This window comes from Topomyia yanbarensis, chromosome 3 (genome assembly GCF_030247195.1).
Source record: "Topomyia yanbarensis strain Yona2022 chromosome 3, ASM3024719v1, whole genome shotgun sequence".
Lineage (NCBI taxonomy): Eukaryota > Metazoa > Arthropoda > Insecta > Diptera > Culicidae > Topomyia > Topomyia yanbarensis.
In genome coordinates, this window is record NC_080672.1 from 66,886,693 (window position 1) to 66,906,997 (window position 20,305).

A 20,305-nucleotide genomic window follows, 5' to 3' on the forward strand; every position below is an offset into this window, starting at 1 on the left:
CATCTCTGAGAAAATTGTGTGAGTTTAAATGACACACACACATACACACACACACACATACATACACACACAGACATTTGCCGATCTCGACGAACTGAATCGAATGGTGTATGACACTCGGCCCTCCGGGCCTCCGTTAAAAAGTCGATTTTTACAGTGATTGCACAGCCTTTCTTTATATGAGAAAGGCAAAACATGAATGCCATGTAGGAATCTGCCCTGGGTACCCAGCGTTGTATGACCATGGTTTGCATTGGATGGGCCGGTAAGAATGATTTGGTTTAGTCGGACGCATTCTCTAAAAGATAAGATTTTTTTTTAATATTGGCTTTAACGAAATCCGCTTCTCCGTTGTATTTTTTAATGATGCCAAAAGAACATTCGACAATGCGCTGAATGATGTTTCACGAAACGAATAATCCGGTTTGGGTAAAGGTCCTAAACATAATCAATACAGAATGTTTCAGGTGGTAGAATTATGCAGTGTGGATATCAGCTCCACGTGCACCTTCAATAATTAGAAAAAAACAATAGCAACAGAGTTTGGTCGCACAAGGCCATATTTCTGCTAAATATTGTCACTCGTTTTTTATTCACTTTCACAACGAATTCAGTTCAGCAATTTCCTAGAAACCAAGATATCGGCGAAGTGAAATTTGTTTACTGATTCCCAGTGAAATATTTTTCGATTTTCAGCTATCAACCGTCACTTGTTCTGAAAAGTCAGCACAAAAATTGTTTGCTGAGATTTAATCAATTGTTACTCCCGATAGTCGAGTGTCCACAGTTTAGGTTTTGTAAAACGGGACTTTATGAATTTCACGAACATTCTCGGCAGTCGGCTGCCCTAATTAAAAAATGCTAATCGTAAGCTACACCAATAGCGAAACTGTGGGAATTACCAGTTGTCTTTCAACGTTTTTGTGAACTAAAAACCCAGCCGAGCGAACCAAAGTAGCTGGCGTCATGTAATTTTCGATTGGCAAAGTACTGAAACTCGACTTAAACAAATATATGCACGATAACTTCTGATTTGAAAAGGTACTTCGGATGCAGTAATCCAAGATGGTTGCTACCCAGGTTTATATTGAAACTATAAAGCTCCTGTAAAATCATAACAATTGCTAAAATATTTCGACAACTCTAAACCGTCAAACTCTGTTGTTCGCAGCTTCGCCCCAAGAGTTAACACGATGTTTAACGCTGTACCCATTTTCTTTCTCTTCTTCCAGATAACACCCTTCACCTGAAACGAGGTGCGCAAACAAGCGGCTGATCACTAATTTTTACGACCCATCGTCGTCGCCGTCGTCGTCACTGAATACGCGAGCAGGAGCAGAGCCAAATATATACAGCAACCGAAAAAACCAGTTCCAGAAAGAGAGTCACGGATCCTCCCCGCCGGCCGTGTCCCACGTTGGATCAGCACTCAAGAAGATCGATAGGAAAGCACGCGAGAATCGAGTGGTACTAAATTAATTAACGGACCTCCGCGTCGTTTATTTCGGCGGGCTGCTAGTTTTTTTTTGCTTCAACTTTTGGGGGAGTGCCCCAAACGGGAGTGTGCTGAGCAGATGAGGTCAATCGACACCTTTGCACCCGATCTTGTTGAGTCCGTCAAAACACGGCTCTCGACATGAAGCGGCGACCTCCGAAAGTGGTCTCGTACCTTCAGCAACAACAGCAGCAACATCAGCCCCGATCGTTCCGAGAAAGAATAGCGCCGAACGATCGTGCCACCATGAACAGCTGAAGGAAGCACGCGGAGGAAACGCAAGTTTTCTGCACCATCTGTGATTGTAACACATTCCAACACCTCGCGGTATACAACAAAAAAATAAAGAAAGGAGCATAGAAGAAGGAAATTAGCTTTTAAGGATCGCATAACATTATTAGTGCTACGTAAACAAATCCTCGCAAAACACGGAAAATGTCACAAGGGACATACGTCAGCAAGTATGCTGGCGAATTCTGTAAATTGGTCGTTGAAGGCGACCTTGCCAAGATCAAATCAAAATTCAAAGACTTTGTGCTGGATTATCAAACTCCGGAAGATCTGAACACCCCACTGCATCTATCGATCATTGCCCAGCAGAATCGCAATGACATCATTCAATTCCTCATCGAATCTGGTGCGGATTGCGATCTGCGGAATTCGATGAACCTGACCGCTTCCGAACTAGCGATCAATCTAAACTTTCTCGATGTGACCAAATTCATGCTGGCGATAGAGTTCCGCAACTTGTCGGACTATCGATGCTTCTACCGGTTGATTCGCCGTGGATCGGTCCCGCTGCTTCAGCTGTTTCTTGAGCTGAAAAACTTCGATGTTCACCAGCAGATCCACTTTCTGTCCAGCGTTTGGCATGAACTGTACGTGAAGAACGTTCAGATCTCGAAGAATATGGAAAACTTTTTGGAATATCAACTGCTCAACTATAGCTACGCATATCACCATCCACCGAGCCAGAAACCAGATCGGTTAAAGTTCGACAAGGAGCACGAAAATCGCATCGATCTGATTGTGGAGTATACGCGGTATCTAACCGGGCAGTACGCCACCGACAATCTGAACGACTTTGACGACAAGTTCCTGCTGGCAGTTAAAATCATCTACGATAATTTGTTTTTCATCAAGGACAAACACGAGTTTGCCCATCTGCCAATGGTAGAAATTGAGAGGTGTCTTGCGATATTTCTGGCGATTTTCAAGAAAAATCCAGACTACGAGATCTACAAGCTGATCATCAACAAGAAGCAGTTGCTGCTTTTTCTGACGGCTGTTTGCGACGAGTTGGATAAAATCAAAAAAGATCTGCTGGACAAGGAGAACCGCAGCCAACAAAAGTGGACAAATGATCTTTTTCTGCACTTGATTAACTGCATTCGGGATGCGGCCCCTGCTAAATCGACGAAAGCCATCAATGCGCACTGGAAGAAGAAGTGTCCGCTGAAAAAGAAGCTTATTTACTACGTGAAATCAAGACTCAAAGCGAATCCGGAGCTGAACGCTATTCAGGCGAGGTTGGTTAACAATTTGTCTAAAATGGAGCTGGAAATTGTACGGGCAGAGATGAAGACGAAAGAGTTCCTCAATCTTACAAGAACCGTATCCCGGAAGAATTACGTTGTGTTCAAACGGTTAAGGAAAACGTCCGATCATTTGGCGCAGTTGTACGCGATCAAGAAGATTCTGCGTTATCTGGATGGGATTTCCAGGGTGCAGTTGCCTCAGTATCAGGTTTCTAGCGTACTGGCGATCAAGCGAACACTGCAAGTTCTGGCAGACACCAGCAATAGTACAAAATACAGTCCACGAATCCAGCGGAAGCTGGACTACGTGATTAACAAGATTCTGCCGCTCAATTTGGACGTTGAGTTGAGAGACTACTATATACCGAACGTTTCGCTGTACAAGCTGTGCTCCGATAAGCTGGAAAACCGGCTGATGCCGTTTGCTGAAGTGCAGTGTAGTCTCAAGTCCGTGCGGCGCTACTTTTCGCACATTTTCGACCTGAAGATTTTGGAAGCGTACAAATGCTATCTCGGCAATGTGCATCAGCTGAAGGATCGTGTGCAGGTGAAAACCTACAATCAGTACGTGGGAGAGGCGAATCGGTTGTACTTTGAGAATCACACCCTAGATGATCTGTATTTTGAGCTTGAAGACTGTATACGAGCGGTGGAGGAACTTCAGGAAACCTTCAACCAGCAACATGACGATAAGATCAGCGATCTGCTGAGGTGTATTCACCAGCCGTTAGCCCACCGGTATGAGATGTTGCTACGGGAAGGTAGTGGATTGCTGGCAACAATCAGCTCCAACTTTAGCACCAGTATGCTGTTGGGCAATGCCAACCAGGACATGGGCAAGATAAAACGAATCGTTCGAAGCTTTCTGCACGAAAGGTACCCAAAGTACGACATCAGCAGCGATAGTCAGTTGGTAAGCGTGAACTTTGTTCTGCAGGAGATGTTGCACCTGTTCACCAACTATCTCTACCAGTATCAAATGGATGAGCGTGTCTCGAAGAACTTTATCACAATGATTCACATACTGAATGTGGAACGCTACTTTGCCACCGATCACTTTCTACCGCAAAGAGGCAGGGAGTACGACAGTCTGCTACATCAGAACTACACCAACGAGATTCTGAAAAAGTTTAACCTGCCAAACCTCAGCTCACTGGAGTTCGCCGTACTTCACGAACAGCTTGCGATCAACTACTACGACAACTGTTTCAACCTGGACAAAAAGTACGCCGTGATGACGATGTTCATGAAAACTACCAATCGCCAAATCAACGACGCTATCGTAAAACGTAACAAGCGAATGGATCGCGACGAATTCCAATCCTATTTGGAGAGTAAACTGAAGCTGATCGGACAGTTTCTGCCGTGCAGTGACTTCAACGAAGTAACCCAATTCATCAACGAGGCTGCTCCACATGTGGAGTTTGCGCTGGAGTTCTGCTTGCTGGAAATCTGCGAAATTCTAACCGACCTGAACGTGTTCCAGGACAACTCGTACGTACTGAAGCTCCAATCGTCGATCATCAGCGGTAGGAACCTGCGCGAGTATTTGCTGCATGATCCACTGACCTACGACATGCTCACCTTAACGCACAGTACCAAGGTGAAAGTCTTCCTTAATGGACTGATCTTCAAGAGTAATGACTTTAAGCTGTACCAGCCGGCGAACAATTTAAAGGTGAACATTAACGATCTGGCGACAATCAACGAAAATCTCGTCAACAGCTACAAGATGAAGTGGAGTTGGGTTGAACAGCAGGAGCGCCTATTCAAATCGGTCGAGAACATTGATTTGAAGTTGCTGCAAGCGCTGACACCGGACTACGCGGATATTCGAGGGATGAGATTGGGTACGCTGCAGGAGCAGGCTCCGATTGCCGAGTACGAGATTATCGATTACACCATCAAAAACAATCTGAAGGCAATGATTGACTTCCTGGCGGATGACGTACAAGCGATTTCGTTCGAAAAGCAACAGTTCTTCCAATATTTGCTGGTGCGAAGCTTCGGATCGTTGTTCGTCGATGCGCACGTCAATCTAACGGGGCTACACGAGCGACAGGCCACGATCCTGTACATGGCGCTGTATTTTCGAGCTTACGAAATTTTCCTGGATAATGTGAAAAAGTTTGAGCTTAGCATAAACTTGTCCAAGATAGCGAAATACATCAACCACGAGTTTATCGATAAGATCGCTAAGCAGATGAAGGATATCGGTTGGAACTGTCACGACGAGAATGGTGCCACAATTCTGGATCAGTGTATTCAGAAGGGAGACACTCAGGCGGTTAGGAAGCTGATCAAGCTGAGTGTCGATGTGAACCAGTGCAATGCGGATGGCGGTACGGCTTTGCATCGGGCCTGTAGTCTAGGGTTGAACGATATCGTCCGGATATTGGTCAAACAGAACGTTCAAATCGGTGCTGTTAACGAGCACAATCGTCTGCCGTTGAGCTACGCCATACAGTACAACGATAACGAAATTATTCCTGCGCTCATAAGCGACGAGATCAACGTAAGATCGGAGCGGCTGAATCTGGTTAGTGCGGCGGTGAAATTCGGTAACCTGGAGGCGTTGAAATACCTGCTTGATACTCGACAAATTAGTTTGTCGGCAAAGCTAGACCACGAAGATAACACGTTGATACACCTGTGTGCTATTCATGCCCAGGAGGAGATCCTCAGGTATTTGATTGGTAATCACTTCAAGTACGTGCAGGACAATTTGAACCGGCAGAATTGTTATTCGAAGACTGCGCTGCACATTGCCGTCAGCGGCGATCGTTACCGAATCGCGGAACTGTTGCTGCAACAAAAACCTTCAGTCGTACTACCGGATCAGTGCGGACTAAACGCAGTCGAGTGGGCCATCGAACGGAACAGTGTCAAAATGCTCAAATTGTTGATTAAATACAACTTCTGCCAGCAGAAAAGTTCCCTCCCGCAACTCCCGTTAACGATGGCGGTGGAAAAGAAAAACATCAGCATGCTCAAACTGCTGAACAAGATCGGATACAGCTTAAATACGGAGCCGTTGTGTCTGATCAAGGCTGTGTATGCACAGTCGATTGAGCTGGTCAAGTATCTGGTCGGGAGTAATAAGATGTGTCTGAACTACAAGGATCCGTATGACAGCTCGGCACTGCACGTAGCGATCGCGATCGGATGTAATGAAATTGCAGCTTTCCTAATTGAAAGCGGTTCGGAGATCAACGCCATCACCAAATTCGGGGACACGCCACTGCATGTAGCTGCGAAGCATTGCAACATAATCGCTGCTCGGATGCTCATCCTGAAGTATGCAGCGATCGACGAACGGAATTCCTCCGGACTGACTCCACTGATGCAGGCTATGTATTCGCGTAACCTGGACATTATGAAGTTGCTGATCGGAGCCGGGGCAAACATCGAACTGCTGAAGATTCATCTGGCGGAGATCGAGCAGATGTCGAAGATACCGACGATTCACATGTTTGCAGATAACTACGGGCTACTGGAGTTCATGATCCTCCAGCTGCAGTACGATCCGAACGTTCGGGATGGACGGAATCAGCAGAATCTTCTGCACAAAGCATGCTACACGAACAACCTACAAATTGTCCAGTTTCTGGTGGATTGGTGCCGATTACAGACGGAGCAGCAGGACTCCAACAGTCGAACACCACTGGCGATCGCCAACGAGTGCAAGAACTTTGACGTGGCAGAATTTCTGCGCGGCAAGAAGAGAAAGAAGTCTCAAATTACACCCCAGCGGTACTTCGATCCGACGGGGATAATATGAGGAACCCTACCAGTGTTTACATTCCCAGTGAACTATCCGTTTCCTTAGCTGGTTCATGTTCCAAGTGGACGATTTCCGTACTTCAACCACCATCTTGTACCGGCCAACTCGCAATAATCAAAACAAATAATATTGCAATGGATAGTGTTTGGAGAAAATCCTCGGTTGATCAGCACCGTGTGCCGCTACGCGAGGAAAAACTCGCGAGTTTGACCAGTTTCCGTACGGAAGTCGTCTACGTCTACGTGAACGAGCACGACTTTGTGTCTGCGAGTTTGCTCTTCCTGTCAGCCCTTCTGGAGCGAGATTTGCTCGATTTTGACCGAAAGTTCCTCTTATCGTAAAGTTATCGCAGCTCGTCACAGGATTCGACTAACTGTATCCTTCAGAGCATTTCGGTGAACCGAACTGCTCCCGAAGAATCTCCACATTTAGATATTTTTTACACACTTTGCTAATCCAAAGTCATGCGCTGCCGTAGCTTTACCCACTTAGCATTACAGAAATCCGAGTCGAATCTGCCTGCAGAACTCGGGCTGAACGAGAGCAACTCGACATGACCATGACCAGTACCGCAGATCTTTACTTGATCCACTGAACACCAAACGGCAAACCTTCACGTTCTAGTCAGTGTGGGATGTGCGTTTGTGAGTGCCATTATCCCATGATCCCATTCCTCGTTCCGTCCCCAGTGATCTCGGATTATCGGAGGAACCCTTAACAAGTAGCAGGGAGTGTTTGCCGACTGACTTCCAATCTCATCCAGTGAAATGAAAGACTTCCCTACATTCCCAAATCTCTATATCTCTCTCTTTTATACTAGTATGTGAATGAAACATCCCTAACTGGTAGTATAGTATGAAAGGGGAGTATCCATAGCTGAGGGCAGTGTTGCCAAAAAACTAGCACAAGGCACAGACCGATGCAAAAAAATATATATACATACATATATCAATGTAATAAGAATATATCTCGCAAAAAATCTAGTTTTTAGAGAGTAAACTACAAGCAGACTAGTTTTAAATCGTGATTTACTGTGTAAAAGTGTGTGATTTTGCGCATTAAATTTGAGACCGTGTAGTTTTCTAAATCAGTGAAGCAGAAAAAAAACTAGGGCAAAATAACAATCCTTTCTTTCACTACGTTGTAGGATTTTTAGCAGTAAGAATTTATTTCCCTATGGTAAGACTAAACAAACAATTAGAGCTACACGTAAGAAATATGAAGAAAACACATTTTATCGTACCTTTAAGTAACGAAACCTCGCATATTCTTTCGTCCGGACGTTCGCAAGCATAACTCGTACCGCCGCTCCGGGTCAAGTTCCCACCTGTCATTAATGACGCATGATATAGAAAAAACCTCGCATTTTCACATAGAAAAACACCACCACTAGCACCACCCTGGTGAAGGACGATCCGCAAGCCGGCCGAAACGTTTGCGCAACGCTTCCGGGCGATTAGCACTATAAAATATAAATTATTTATTAGGTAGACACTTGTTATGCATGCACCAAATTTATTATAACATAATAAATTTCAATGCATCATGGTAGCATCAGGACGAGAACAACAAATCAGCAATCAGCAGTGATAGACGGGAGAAAGTGTCAATAACTGTCTCAGTCTCCGAAAGTGAAAATAACCTAACGGCATCAGAAATTCTCAAAGATCAAGATAGGGTATTCAATCAATTGACGGTGAAAAATCAGACTGAAACAATAGTTAGTCGAAGGCAGGACAAACAGGCAGACATTTATTGATAACACACAGACAAAAATGCATGTTTCGGTCCGTCAAAATTCCAACAAAAGCAAGCCAACTAATCTGTAAACAAAACAAAACTTTATTAAGCTAAAGTCATGCAGGTGTCTCTGTTTAATGTCTAACGTTTAAAAACAGAATTATATAAACAAAAGAAGATAAACTATGAAAAAAACAAATTACAAAAAAATAAACGAAATTCCACCAGATGTCACCACTAGCTCGGTGCTGGCTTGGGCAGTCGAGACTTGCCAAATGAAGTAGAACGACACTGCCTTATGGGCAAGTTTGCGATGCGAAAAAAAACTTTCCTCCCCCACAAACGTAACAAGACCATAAAAAACAGTTTTTTTTTATTTTAGCTTCATTTTAAGTTTGATCGTAACCGCCGAGACAGAAACTGGTGCGGTGGCGACATCTCGGGGATTAGCCAAAAAAGAAGAAAAAACGCACAACACACATTCCAATTCGAGCAAAACTGCGAGAAAGAGAGACAGTTTCAGTTCTTTCGGACTCGGACATTCCACCTGTACTTTAAGTTCTACGACTGTAACTCTGTTGCAAACAGCTAACGTTTTATTTTTCGAAAAAAAACTTTGTTTCATTTCATGCATAACAACTTTTATCTTACTACAGCAATGGACTCACTTCGCAATGTCCGACCATTTTTTTTGTTGAATAAATTTGATCGAAATTTGGAAAAAAATCTCTGCTTTCCATTGAATCCGAAATTCCTTTATAACATGGGCAACGAGTCTATAATGTGACGATTAATATGCGAAAGCAGCCGTTGGCGAAGTGCGACTAAGCACACAAATCTTCGTCAATCACCAATCCTGACGATATCGGCGAATAATGACTACAAATTGGAAGAAATCGAATGAAGATAAATCGAAGGGTAATTAGCATTCGTCGGGAATATAATTATTAGTTAGACGGTTGGGTGCTCCCAGTCGGTTCGATGGGTACAACAATTCGTGGAATGAATTGTAATTTTGTTTCTTATTTTGAGATCATGTCACAAGCATGTAAAGACGTTTTTTAATTTTTTTGTACAGGGAAGTGCTCGTCGATGATGACTAATTCTACTTGGTGATTTTCCTTTAATATCGAAACTAAAAATAACGGATTTGATTCTAATAACCATCTTAGAATAATGACTTTTATTAGCATCCACAATGAACTCTGTCCTACAGTGTGTAGCGAATATCGAATTTATAAATTAAATTTCTTTTATTTATTAAGTTTATTTGACATGGATCATTGCGGCAGCTTCACGGAGCCGTGGATCTTTTGAATATTTACAATATGTAAAAATAAAAATCAATTAAACCAAATATTATTGAGTGTCCAGTGGATCTCGTTAACGCAACTTACTATTGAGTGTTAAGATCTTCTTTCGCGGTGGGGAAACTGTTGTCTGCTGGCCTACTACATCATCATCGTTAATGCTGTTTTGATGTTCACAATCATATGCCCGCCCTTGTCTATAGCACTTCCACGCCGATTGTGCTAGCAATTGATTTTAAGATAATAATTTAAGAATTTGTAACATTCACTGTAAATGCAATGGACAATGGCAACCATGTGGTAACTCTCTATACAGTAAAGCATTCAACCGTATTGACATACCTTTATTACTCTTCAAACTGCAAAAATATGGCATGGAAAATAAACTCTTGAAATGGCTCGAATTATATTTAACGAATCGCGAACAAACAGTTCGCTTTCAGAATATACTCTCTGAACCAATTCGTGTCACCTCTGGCGTACCCCAGGGTTCCCACTTAGGCCCTCTTCTTTTTATTTTGTACGTAAATGACTTTACCTTTATACTCAAACATCTAAAAGTGCTTATATATGCAGACGACATGAAACTTTTCATGGAAATAAGAAATGTCAAAGACGCTAAAGTATTCCAAAACGAAATCAGTCTATTCCACACATGGTGTAGCAAAAGTCTAGTCCAACTTAATGTAAAGAAATGTAACACAATAACATTCAGCAGAAAAACTTCAAATATTCCAATAGAAATACACTTAGGAAACAAACTAGTAGAAAACTGCAAAATTGTACGTGACTTAGGCGTAATCTTAGACACCAAGCTCACATTTGTGGAACATTAGAATACAATAATAAATAAAGCAAATAGTATGCTGGGCTTTATTAAACGCTTCAGCTATAATTTTGAAGACCCCTACACAATTAAATTATTATACAATACATATGTCAGGCCAATTTTGGAATATTGCAGCGTAGTATGGAACCCATACACTGTCCAGTACGAAGAACGCATCGAATCAGTCCAAAAACAATTTCTTTTGTACGCACTTCGTAAACTAAACTGGACGACATTTCCGCTTCCATCGTATAAAGCACGTTGTATGCTCATTAACATACAAACACTGAAAGAACGCCGCAAATTTGCTATGCTTAGCTTTATCAACGACATTATTTCTCAACGTGTACAATCCGCATTATTACTCTCGCAAATCAAATTTTATGTACCTAGCCGTCAACTAAGAACTCGTAATTTATTCCAAGGACAATATTTTAGGACAAACTATGCTAAAAATAGCCCCATCAATAGAATGACGCGTCATTATAATGAAATTTGTGCAATAATCGACCTTTCCATGCCCAGAAAACAAATTAAATTTGAACTTAATCGTAGAAATAATGTATAGTAGGGTGATGAGCCTATTTTCACCATACTAAGCAAGGTGCCTCACTAATTCGGTAATTTCTTGCCTTACAATCAATGGAATGCATAAAAATTGACATGAACTGCTTTGCTTCGTTATTAAAAACCAATATAATAACACAAATGCGTTGAAAACAGTAAAATTCTCGTGTTTGAGCACAATTAAAACTCGAATCGAGTGCCCCTATTGTTGCACTACCATTTGACTCAATGCGTTGAACAAAGATGGCAGACACTACTCTAACCAACGGCTTCAAATGGGTAGGGTGATAATAGAAACATGATGCAAATAGGCTCATCACCCTATATAAGCAAATATTGTAATACCATTCTATGTAGTCTACGTATGCTTGACGAAAATAAATAAATAAATTGATATTGGATGCTGCTTTTACAGTTCTTATTATGGTATTGATGACTGTGTTTGGATTGGTTTGCCGTAGATGGGTGGGGCAACCGGTGCATTCTCCTCAGTATCGTCCGCACAAGGTTTTCTATGGTGTGCCGTCTGGTTGCAGTGCATGCACGTAAGAACCTGCCCTTTGTGAGTACATAGCATGGTTTGTTTACATTTGAATTGCATAGTAAAGTGAGATGGATTAGGGCTTTCGACCAGGCTTAGTTAATGCACAGGCACATATATCAATTTTTCCTGATGATGCAGCATAAAATCAACAATCAAGTAGCCTGTTGAAATCGACGAATATTTGATAGGCTCATTCGAAAATCATGCCAAAGAAACAACAGACGCCCGGTATACTGGTGGAGTGCCGAGGCTGCAGCTCTACGATCAGCCTGCCTCAGAGCTAGACGTAGGATGCAAAGACCCCGCACCGAGGATGCAAGAGAGAACCGCCCTGAAGTGCTTCGAGCTGCGAAATTGGCCCATAACAAGGCCATTAAAAGCAGCAAGAGAGCGTGTTTCGACAACCTGTGTGAGAGTGTCAACGGGGCCCTTCTCCCCCAGAACGGTCTCTAGACCGGTTGGCGACGATTATCGAAGCACTCTTCCCATCTCGAGCCACAAGCCCCTGGCCACCTGCACCACGAGACAGTGTGGGCGCGGCCGAAATGGTGGCTCCGGTGACGAATGAAGAACTACTCGCAGTGGCTAATTCCCTAGCAATGAACAAAGCTCCAGGGCCGGATGGAGTTCCAAACAGCGCTCTCAAGGCAGCGATCATAGCGAACCCGAACACGTTCAGGCTAGCTATGCAGAGATGCCTTGAAGAGTGCCGCTTCCCCGAGATGGAAAAGTCAGAAATTGGTGTTGTTGCCGAAGCCCGGGAAGCCGCCAGGCGACCCATCGTCGTACATACCAATCTGTCTGATCGACACGACTGGCAAATTGCTTGAGAGGATCATCCTCAACAGGCTAACCCCGTACGCAGAAGGTACGGACGGCCTGTCAAGCAACCAGTTTGGCTTTCGGAAGGGTAAGTCCACGGTGGACGCTATCAACTCAGTGATAAAGACTGCAGAGATAGCGATCCAACGAACAAGGCGAGCCATTCGATACTGTGCGTTAGTGACACTTGACGTGAAGAACGCATTCAACAGCGCAAGCTGGGATGCCATCGCGCTCTCGTTACACCGGCTTAGCCTACCGGTGGGTCTGTACCGGATCCTGGAAAGTTACTTCCAGAACCGCATACTGCTATACGAGACCGAAGCCGGCTAGAAAAGGGTTCCTATTACCGCCGGAGTTCCGCAGGGCTCGATCCTAGGCCCGGTGCTATGGAACCTCATGTATGACGGGGTTTTGAGACTGAAGTTCCCTCCTGGGGTCAAGATCGTCAAGACGACGTAACCTTGGAGGTCTATGGGGAGTCAATCCCTGAGCAAGAACTAACCGCAGAACACGCGATCAACACGGTGGGGGAATGGATGAGCGCGAGAGGCCTGGAGCTCGCTCAGCATAAGTCGGAGGTAGTTATCGTCAATAACCGCAAGTCGGCACAACGTGCAGTTATCCATGTGGGAGAAATCGTGATCACCTCACAGCGGAGTCTGAAGTCTCTCGAAATCATTATGGACGACAAGCTGACCTTCGGCAGCCATGTCGACTATACATGCAAGAGAGCGTCGACTGCTGTTGCGGCATTATCGAGGATGATGTCCAACAGCTCAAAGGTGTGCGCCAGTAGACGTAGGCTACTGGCATGCGTTGCCGTATCTATCCTCAGGTGCGGCGGCCCGTCATGTTCAAACTGGAGAGAACCTACCGCGTGATGTGCCTCAGAGTGATATCTGCTTATCGCACGGTACCACACGATGCATCCTTCGTGATAGCGAGCATGATGCCAGTCGGGATGGTCATCCGGGAAGGTGAGGAGTGCTTTGAGCTACGTGGAAATAGAGGAGCCCGCGAGCGCACCAGGGTGGCTTCGGTCGCCAGATGGCAGCATGAGTGGGATAACTCCTCGAAAGGTAGGACCCACCGGCTGATACCTAACATATCGAGCCGGGTGGGCAGACCCCATGGGAAGTTCACTTCCATCTGACACAATTCCTGTCAGGCCATGGCTGCTTCCGACAGTACCTCCACAGGTTCGGGCACGCGGAAGTCCCCGTCTGCCCGGACTTCCCAGGTCTCGACGAAACTGCCGAACACATACTGTTGGTATGTCCTCGTTTCGACGTCGAAAGAAGAGCAATGCTTGACGTCTGCGGCTGCTACACAACCCCTGATACCCTTATTCAGCGGATGTGTCAAGCGGTGGAGAAGTGAAACGTAGTCTCAACTGCAACCACCCAGATTGCCTGCAGGCTACAGGAGATTTGGCGCACCGATTGGGTAGTTGGAGCGAAAATTGCCGAGCGCAGAAAAAGTGAGTGAATGGTCTGTTCATGCCGAGGCAGGTTTGGCGCAGCGACTGGCAACCGCGTAAGGGATAAACCCAGCCACCCCGAAGCAAGACAGAGGAGTGAGTGTATAGGCGTATATGTGGACTGCCTCATGCCAAGATGGGAGGGTCGTAGCGTAGTACGTTGGGACTTAGCTATCGATGCCTCGTGGCGTGGCAGAGGAGTGAAGGGTGAGCACAAAAGTCAGCCTCACATGGCATGTCAGAAGTGGGGCCTAAGAAAAATGTCCCACATGGGATGCCAGGGGGAACGACAGGAGTGTAATAGAGTGGTATGATTGAGAGTGAATCAGGTGATAGGGTGAGCATCCAAGTCAGCCTCACATTGTATGTTAGAGGCGAGCACAAAAGTAAGCCTAGCAAGGTATGAATAAGGTGAGCACACAAGTCAGCCTCGCAAGGTACGAAAAAGGTTAGCACAAAAGTCGAAGTAATTCAATGACCATTTCAATAAATTATTACACATAGAAAAAATCAATGGCAGCTGATGGGAATGCTATACCTTTCATACGAGACTAAGATTGGGAAAATCGGTTCACTGAGAAACAAAGGTAACATTATTTGCCAAACGCACATATAACACGCACACAAACATACATACACGACACGAATGTGACTAAGCATTTCATCGAAATTTATCCACGAATCGACAACCACGCCATTGCACTTCCCTAGTAAGGACAGGTGATACTTCCCCGAAAACGTGCGTACCGGTTGCACCCGCTAAAACTTTTGTAGGTCTCCAAGTAAGTTCGAAACCGGGCACCTTAGTCGCTGGAAGTAAGCTCAGTTGAACGTTCCTAATTAGCGCCGATGTGGCTCTGAACGCGGAATACCATGAAGGACCGCGTTAACCCACGCATGCGACCTCACTGCTTGCAAAGGTAACCATGGGATCATATAGAGGCGACTACTTACTATGGGCGTAGATAGCGGCTTGGAGTTGGGACCCAAAAAATTATGAAAAAAACAAAATCAACAAAAATAAAAAATAAATTACTAACAGAGCAAGAATGGTGAATCCGTTCGCCAAAGGTAGGGCTAGCGAGGTCGCTGACCAAACAAAACGACGAAGTGCTACACCAAAAGCAATTGCAACAGCAGCGAGAGCAGCCCAGGGAGGCATACCGAGCACGAGCGGCGACAAAACCAATAAGGCGCCAATGAAAGCTAGGGTTTCAGGTGCGCACGCCGAAACCAAGCATTACAATTAGACACGAACGTGAATCGTGAGTGCCAATACACTACAGGTCAGGCTTTTGAAGCTTTTTAGATCTTACCATAAAAAACGCACACACAAGTTGTCGAGCTGAATCGATTGGTATATAAGACTCGGCTCTCGGAATAAATTTGACTGTTTGAGCGAATTCTATAAATTTCTTTTATAAGAAATGTAAAATTATTCAACGAATTGATTTGATTTTTTTTAGAATGCGCAATATGTGTAGCCTTTCGATAAACCACAGAAAATTGCATTTTTTTCAAAACATGTAGCTTCAAATTCAAAATCTGAATATTCAGTAGATACTTTACAATATATTCCACAAGAACAGCCCTATTTCGGGCCCTTAAGCACCACCCTATCACATTTTGTGATCAGATGGCTTGAGCAAAAACAACAACAAATGCCGCAAACGTCAACGCTAAGGACGTGTAACTAGACTTCATCATCACCATTCCGATTTCATTAGAGTTGATTCTGTGAAACAAATCACAGTGACGTAAAAATTGTGTTATAAACCGGCTTTGGAGCGCTTTGTACATCTTAAACTTTTAACAAAATGTTAAAAGCATTAATATTGATCGGAGGCCCCGAGAAAGGTTTGTTTTAATAAGTGTTGACACTGGCTGATTGTACCATAACATACTAACAACACATCAACAGGCACCCGTTTCCGACCACTTTCACTGGACACTCCAAAGCCACTGTTTCCGGTAGCAGGCAAACCCATAATTCAGCACCACGTGGAGGCATGCATTCGCATCCAGGGCCTAAAAGAGATCCTCATACTGGGATTCTATCCATGCGCACAGATGGAACAATTCGTCAGCAACATGCAGAACCTGTACGATGTCAACATTCGCTACCTGCAGGAGTTCACCTCGCTAGGAACGGCCGGCGGAATGTACCACTTCCGGGATCAGATCCGTTCCGGCAACCCGAGTGCCTTCTTCGTGCTGAACGGGGATGTTTGTGCTGATTTTCCTCTGCAGCAGCTGTACGACTTTCACGTTAGCAAGGGGGAGAAGGCTCTGGTAAGTAGGAAAGATGTAGGTGATTTTTGTTCATGTGAACCTAATTTTAATTTGGACACTAGGTCTCAATCATGGGCACAGAAGCGACTCGCCAGCAAGCGGTCCACTACGGCTGCCTGGTGCTGGGTAAGGACGAGGAGGTTACACATTACGTCGAGAAGCCACGTTCCTATGTTTCGACTCTGATCAACTGCGGAGTGTACGTTTGCTCGTTGGAAGTTTTTAGTCGCATGGGAACCGTGTTTCACTCTAAGCAACTGGATTACAACACGTTGAACAATGGTAACGGAAAGGACATGGGACACATTCAACTGGAGCAGGAGATACTGACTCCGCTGGCCGGAACTGGAAGGATGTTTGCCCTGTCGGTTACTAATTGGTGGTCACAAATCAAAACCGCCGGATCAGCGATATATGCGAATAGGCATTTTTTGGCCCTGTATAAGAACACTCATCCCGAGCGACTGGCAAATGCGGGTACCAAAACATCCGAGCAGGACGATGGAAGCTTAATTTGCAACATCGTCCCCGACGTTCATATCCATCCGACCGCTTCGGTACACCCGACAGCCACGGTAATCAACGTCGTAATTAATTAATTGAAATAGGTATCATAATGACCACGGTTGTTGTTTTACAGCTTGGACCTAATGTGTCGATCGGCCCAGGAGTTGTCATTGGACCGGGTGTTCGAATCCGGGAGTCTATTATTCTCGAAAACGCTGTCATCAAAGATCACACCCTGGTTCTACACAGTATCGGTAAGAGTCGAAGGCAAAGAAGTCTTAATGAATCGATTAATTTTTGAATTTCACTGTTTCTAGTGGGACGCAGCTCACAGATCGGAATGTGGGCCCGCGTTGAAGGAACACCAAGCGATCCCGATCCAAACAAACCATTTGCCAAGATGGAGAATCCACCACTGTTCAACAGCGATGGCCGATTGAATCCGTCGATCACTATTCTCGGCTATGCGGTCAGTGTCCCGTCTGAGATGATCCTGCTCAATTCGATCGTTCTGCCGCACAAAGAGCTGACGCGAAGTTTTAAAAATGAAATCATTTTGTAATCGTTGGAACTACGCAGGAAGTGTTTGCTTACTGTATGAATAATCTCTGTTAATTTTATACCGATTTAGGGCTTTTGTGCCAGATACTAGAACATTGGCTACCATAAAAACGATGCTCAAATAAATTGATGGGCACCATGCCGAAAAACAATAGTTTTTCATCTAGCTTTATCTAGAGTTTGAGCAAACCCGGATTTCGGAATAAATGATTGGTTTCACCTACCTTGAGCAGCAAGCCAAATTCTTCCACTGACGACATAACACTGTATATTCATTACCGATCGTTTGAAAACTAGTTCACTTATCTACTTCTACTATTGGTTCTATTGGGAACCACCGTCTCTCCGTGACCCTTCTGTAGATGCGTTTTGAGCAAACAATTGTAGGTAAACCGTTGATCGCAGATATGGCAAGCATAAGGCTTTTCCTGCGTATGAATCCGTTGATGAACTCGGTTGGCCTCGTGAGATTTAAATTTTTTGCCGCACACCTTGCACTCGTGTTTTCGTTCGTCCGAATGAACAGACAAATGTTTTTTAAGAGCAGCCCTGCACAACCAAAAAAACAATGTGTTAATCCTACAAATTTCTCGTGTTTTGCATCGATACTAACCGAGTATGGAACTTCTTGGCGCAAGTCGTACACGTGAACTGAGGATCCCCATGGTTGGCCATATGTATACGGAGTGAACCTTCGGTTTTAAGAGAGGCGCCACAAACATTACAAATAAAACGACTATTCTTACCGCACGTTTGTTCGTGATGATAGCGGGCCCTGACGTTGAAATAAGCCTTGGTGCATCCTTCATTGCGGCACAACGCGGATCTTATACCTGTAAAGTTTAGCAAACTTCCAACGAATGTGCCACCGGATTTCTCTAGCTGTACTCACCGTTATGCCGATCTACGTGGTACTGATACGACTGCTGATCGTTAAATACTGCTGGACAATGCGGGCACTTGCCCGTGCTGTTTGTAAAGTGTGGTTTATTCGGACGTGTGCAACGGATTTTGTGTGTTGCTAGACCCCTTTTTCCCAAGAAAAACCTACCACACCAATCGCAAACATGAACTTTATTGTCAGGAGCTTCGTTGGAGCTTTGATTCACAGCGACCATGGGCGATGTATCGTCATCAGGTCGTTCATGATCAGTGGCAATCTGACCTTCTGCACCTTCCGTTATGTCTAGATTATTTGACTCAGGGTAGGCAGCTTCAATTTCATTCCGAAAATGAGTTGTCCAATGCGTTTTCAACCGATTCCTACAATCAACAGATAGCGTAGAGCAGCACATGATTAAAATGAACCTTCCGAAACATACCTTTGAATAAACTTCCTTTTGCAAATTTTACACTCAAAACTTGGTTCTTTATGAACTTGTGTATGAGCTCGAACATGCTTAGCGGATGTCAGCATTGTATCACAATGCTTACATTTCACTGGCTCAAAATATTTCGTTTTGCCACACTTTTGTTCGTGTACGTTACACACCTCCTTATAGAAGAACGATTTGTTGCAGCCTTCCGTTTGACACTTGAAAGGTTTTTCACCTAAAATATGCGATTCCGTTGAATAATTTTTCTCGAAATAAAATCCAAACCTACCACTATGAGAACGCACATGGGTCCGCAGCTCGGAACGATTTCTACAAATGGTAGGACACAGATGGCACGATTCCTTTCCCAATTTCAACTTGTTGCATTTATTCTTGTGTTTCGTAAGACTTAGCATTTCAACAAATTGTTTACCACATTGCTTACATCCGAACAGTTTCGTTTCCTCGGACAAAGATTGCACTTCCTGAGCTAATTTTGCGATGGAAAATTCTTCTGTAGCCGACTGCTGCGGGGTCCCTTCTGACGCTGTCGCCTTTACAATCGTAAAAGATCCCAAAGCGGGAGTAGTCTTCCCGAGAAGCTCTTCCGGTTTAAACAATGCCATATAGCAAGACCGTTTAAAATTATTAAACAGCTCAATCATTTGCCAGCAACTATAGCAGCACTCAGGTTCCCCACTTAGCTCTATCGACAGTGCGAATTCAATCTTTTTGCGTTGCACCGAATCCCTGCCGGGAGCGAACTGTACTCGTTTATCCGCGACTAGGACCTTCAGGCAAAAGCTGCACAGATCCTTCCCATGTTCTTGCTGCCGACTGGATGCAACAGGGATTGGGTCCTGGTCGTCTTCTGAAAGACTCGAATCGGGTTCTTCCTTTAGACAAACCTCGACCGCGAAAATATCATTGTTCGGTTCCTCTTTAATTAAAACTGCCAAAGGAGATGGTATCTGTTCATCAGCTGAAAATCGATTAGATGGGTAAGCAAACATTCGGCTATGTTCTTAACCAGTTTACTTACCATTATCCATGTTTGCAGTGGGAATCTTTGTCAAGGTTGGTTTTGATTGGGGCTAAAAACAATTTTATTGCATACCTACTAATTTCTATTGTTTTAGGATAAAATAATCAATTCTACAATATTATTGAAGTCTTCAAGAACTGGCTCAAAAACCGTACTGAAATCATTTTCGTTAGTTCTTCCTGTCACTTTTGCTTGTGGATCTTTGTGGACTACGTTAGCAGTGGCGCCGTTCAGGAATGTCATGGTTATAGCCCAGACAAACAGACCTAACACGAGATGAATTTTCATCACCCATAGAAAAGAAGGTCGATGAAAAATGGGCCATCTCACCGCAGCGTGGCGCTTGTGAAGCAATTTTAACACTAAATGCCCCGCTTCATTTTCGCATGCACCCGAAAACCAAGATGAAGATACATAGATACAAGCAAAAATCTGCATCTATAAATTCTGATGAAATGAATCTACCCCAAAA

General features: G+C 44.3%; 3 protein-coding genes across 12 annotated transcripts in view; 2 read left to right on the forward strand and 1 right to left on the reverse strand.

Moving 5' to 3' along the window:
• LOC131688446 (uncharacterized) overlaps positions 1-9,228 on the forward strand; it is a 67,079-nt gene extending 57,851 nt beyond the window's left edge. For all 10 annotated transcript variants that reach the window (XM_058972694.1, XM_058972695.1, XM_058972696.1 and 7 more), the window contains one exon: positions 1,233-9,228. In XM_058972694.1, the coding sequence (XP_058828677.1) occupies positions 1,931-6,814 (4,884 nt within the window). In that variant the 5' untranslated portion in view covers positions 1,233-1,930 and the 3' untranslated portion in view covers positions 6,815-9,228. The remainder of the gene's footprint in view (positions 1-1,232) is intronic.
• A 6,557-nt stretch (positions 9,229-15,785) lies between these two features.
• Positions 15,786-17,690, forward strand: LOC131690740 (mannose-1-phosphate guanyltransferase alpha-A). Its single transcript, XM_058976705.1, has 5 exons — positions 15,786-15,969; positions 16,034-16,404; positions 16,467-16,979; positions 17,045-17,165; positions 17,229-17,690. Exons 1-5 carry the CDS (start codon positions 15,930-15,932, stop codon positions 17,471-17,473), a joined length of 1,290 nt encoding a protein of 429 aa, XP_058832688.1. The 5' UTR covers positions 15,786-15,929; the 3' UTR covers positions 17,474-17,690.
• A 7-nt stretch (positions 17,691-17,697) lies between these two features.
• Positions 17,698-20,034, reverse strand: LOC131690739 (zinc finger protein 700-like). Its single transcript, XM_058976704.1, has 6 exons — positions 19,831-20,034; positions 19,078-19,770; positions 18,795-19,023; positions 18,365-18,735; positions 18,086-18,305; positions 17,698-18,021 (listed from the first exon to the last, which is right to left on the reverse strand). Exons 1-6 carry the CDS (start codon positions 19,838-19,840, stop codon positions 17,775-17,777), a joined length of 1,770 nt encoding a protein of 589 aa, XP_058832687.1. The 5' UTR covers positions 19,841-20,034; the 3' UTR covers positions 17,698-17,774.
• Between the last annotated feature and the right edge of the window lie 271 nt (positions 20,035-20,305).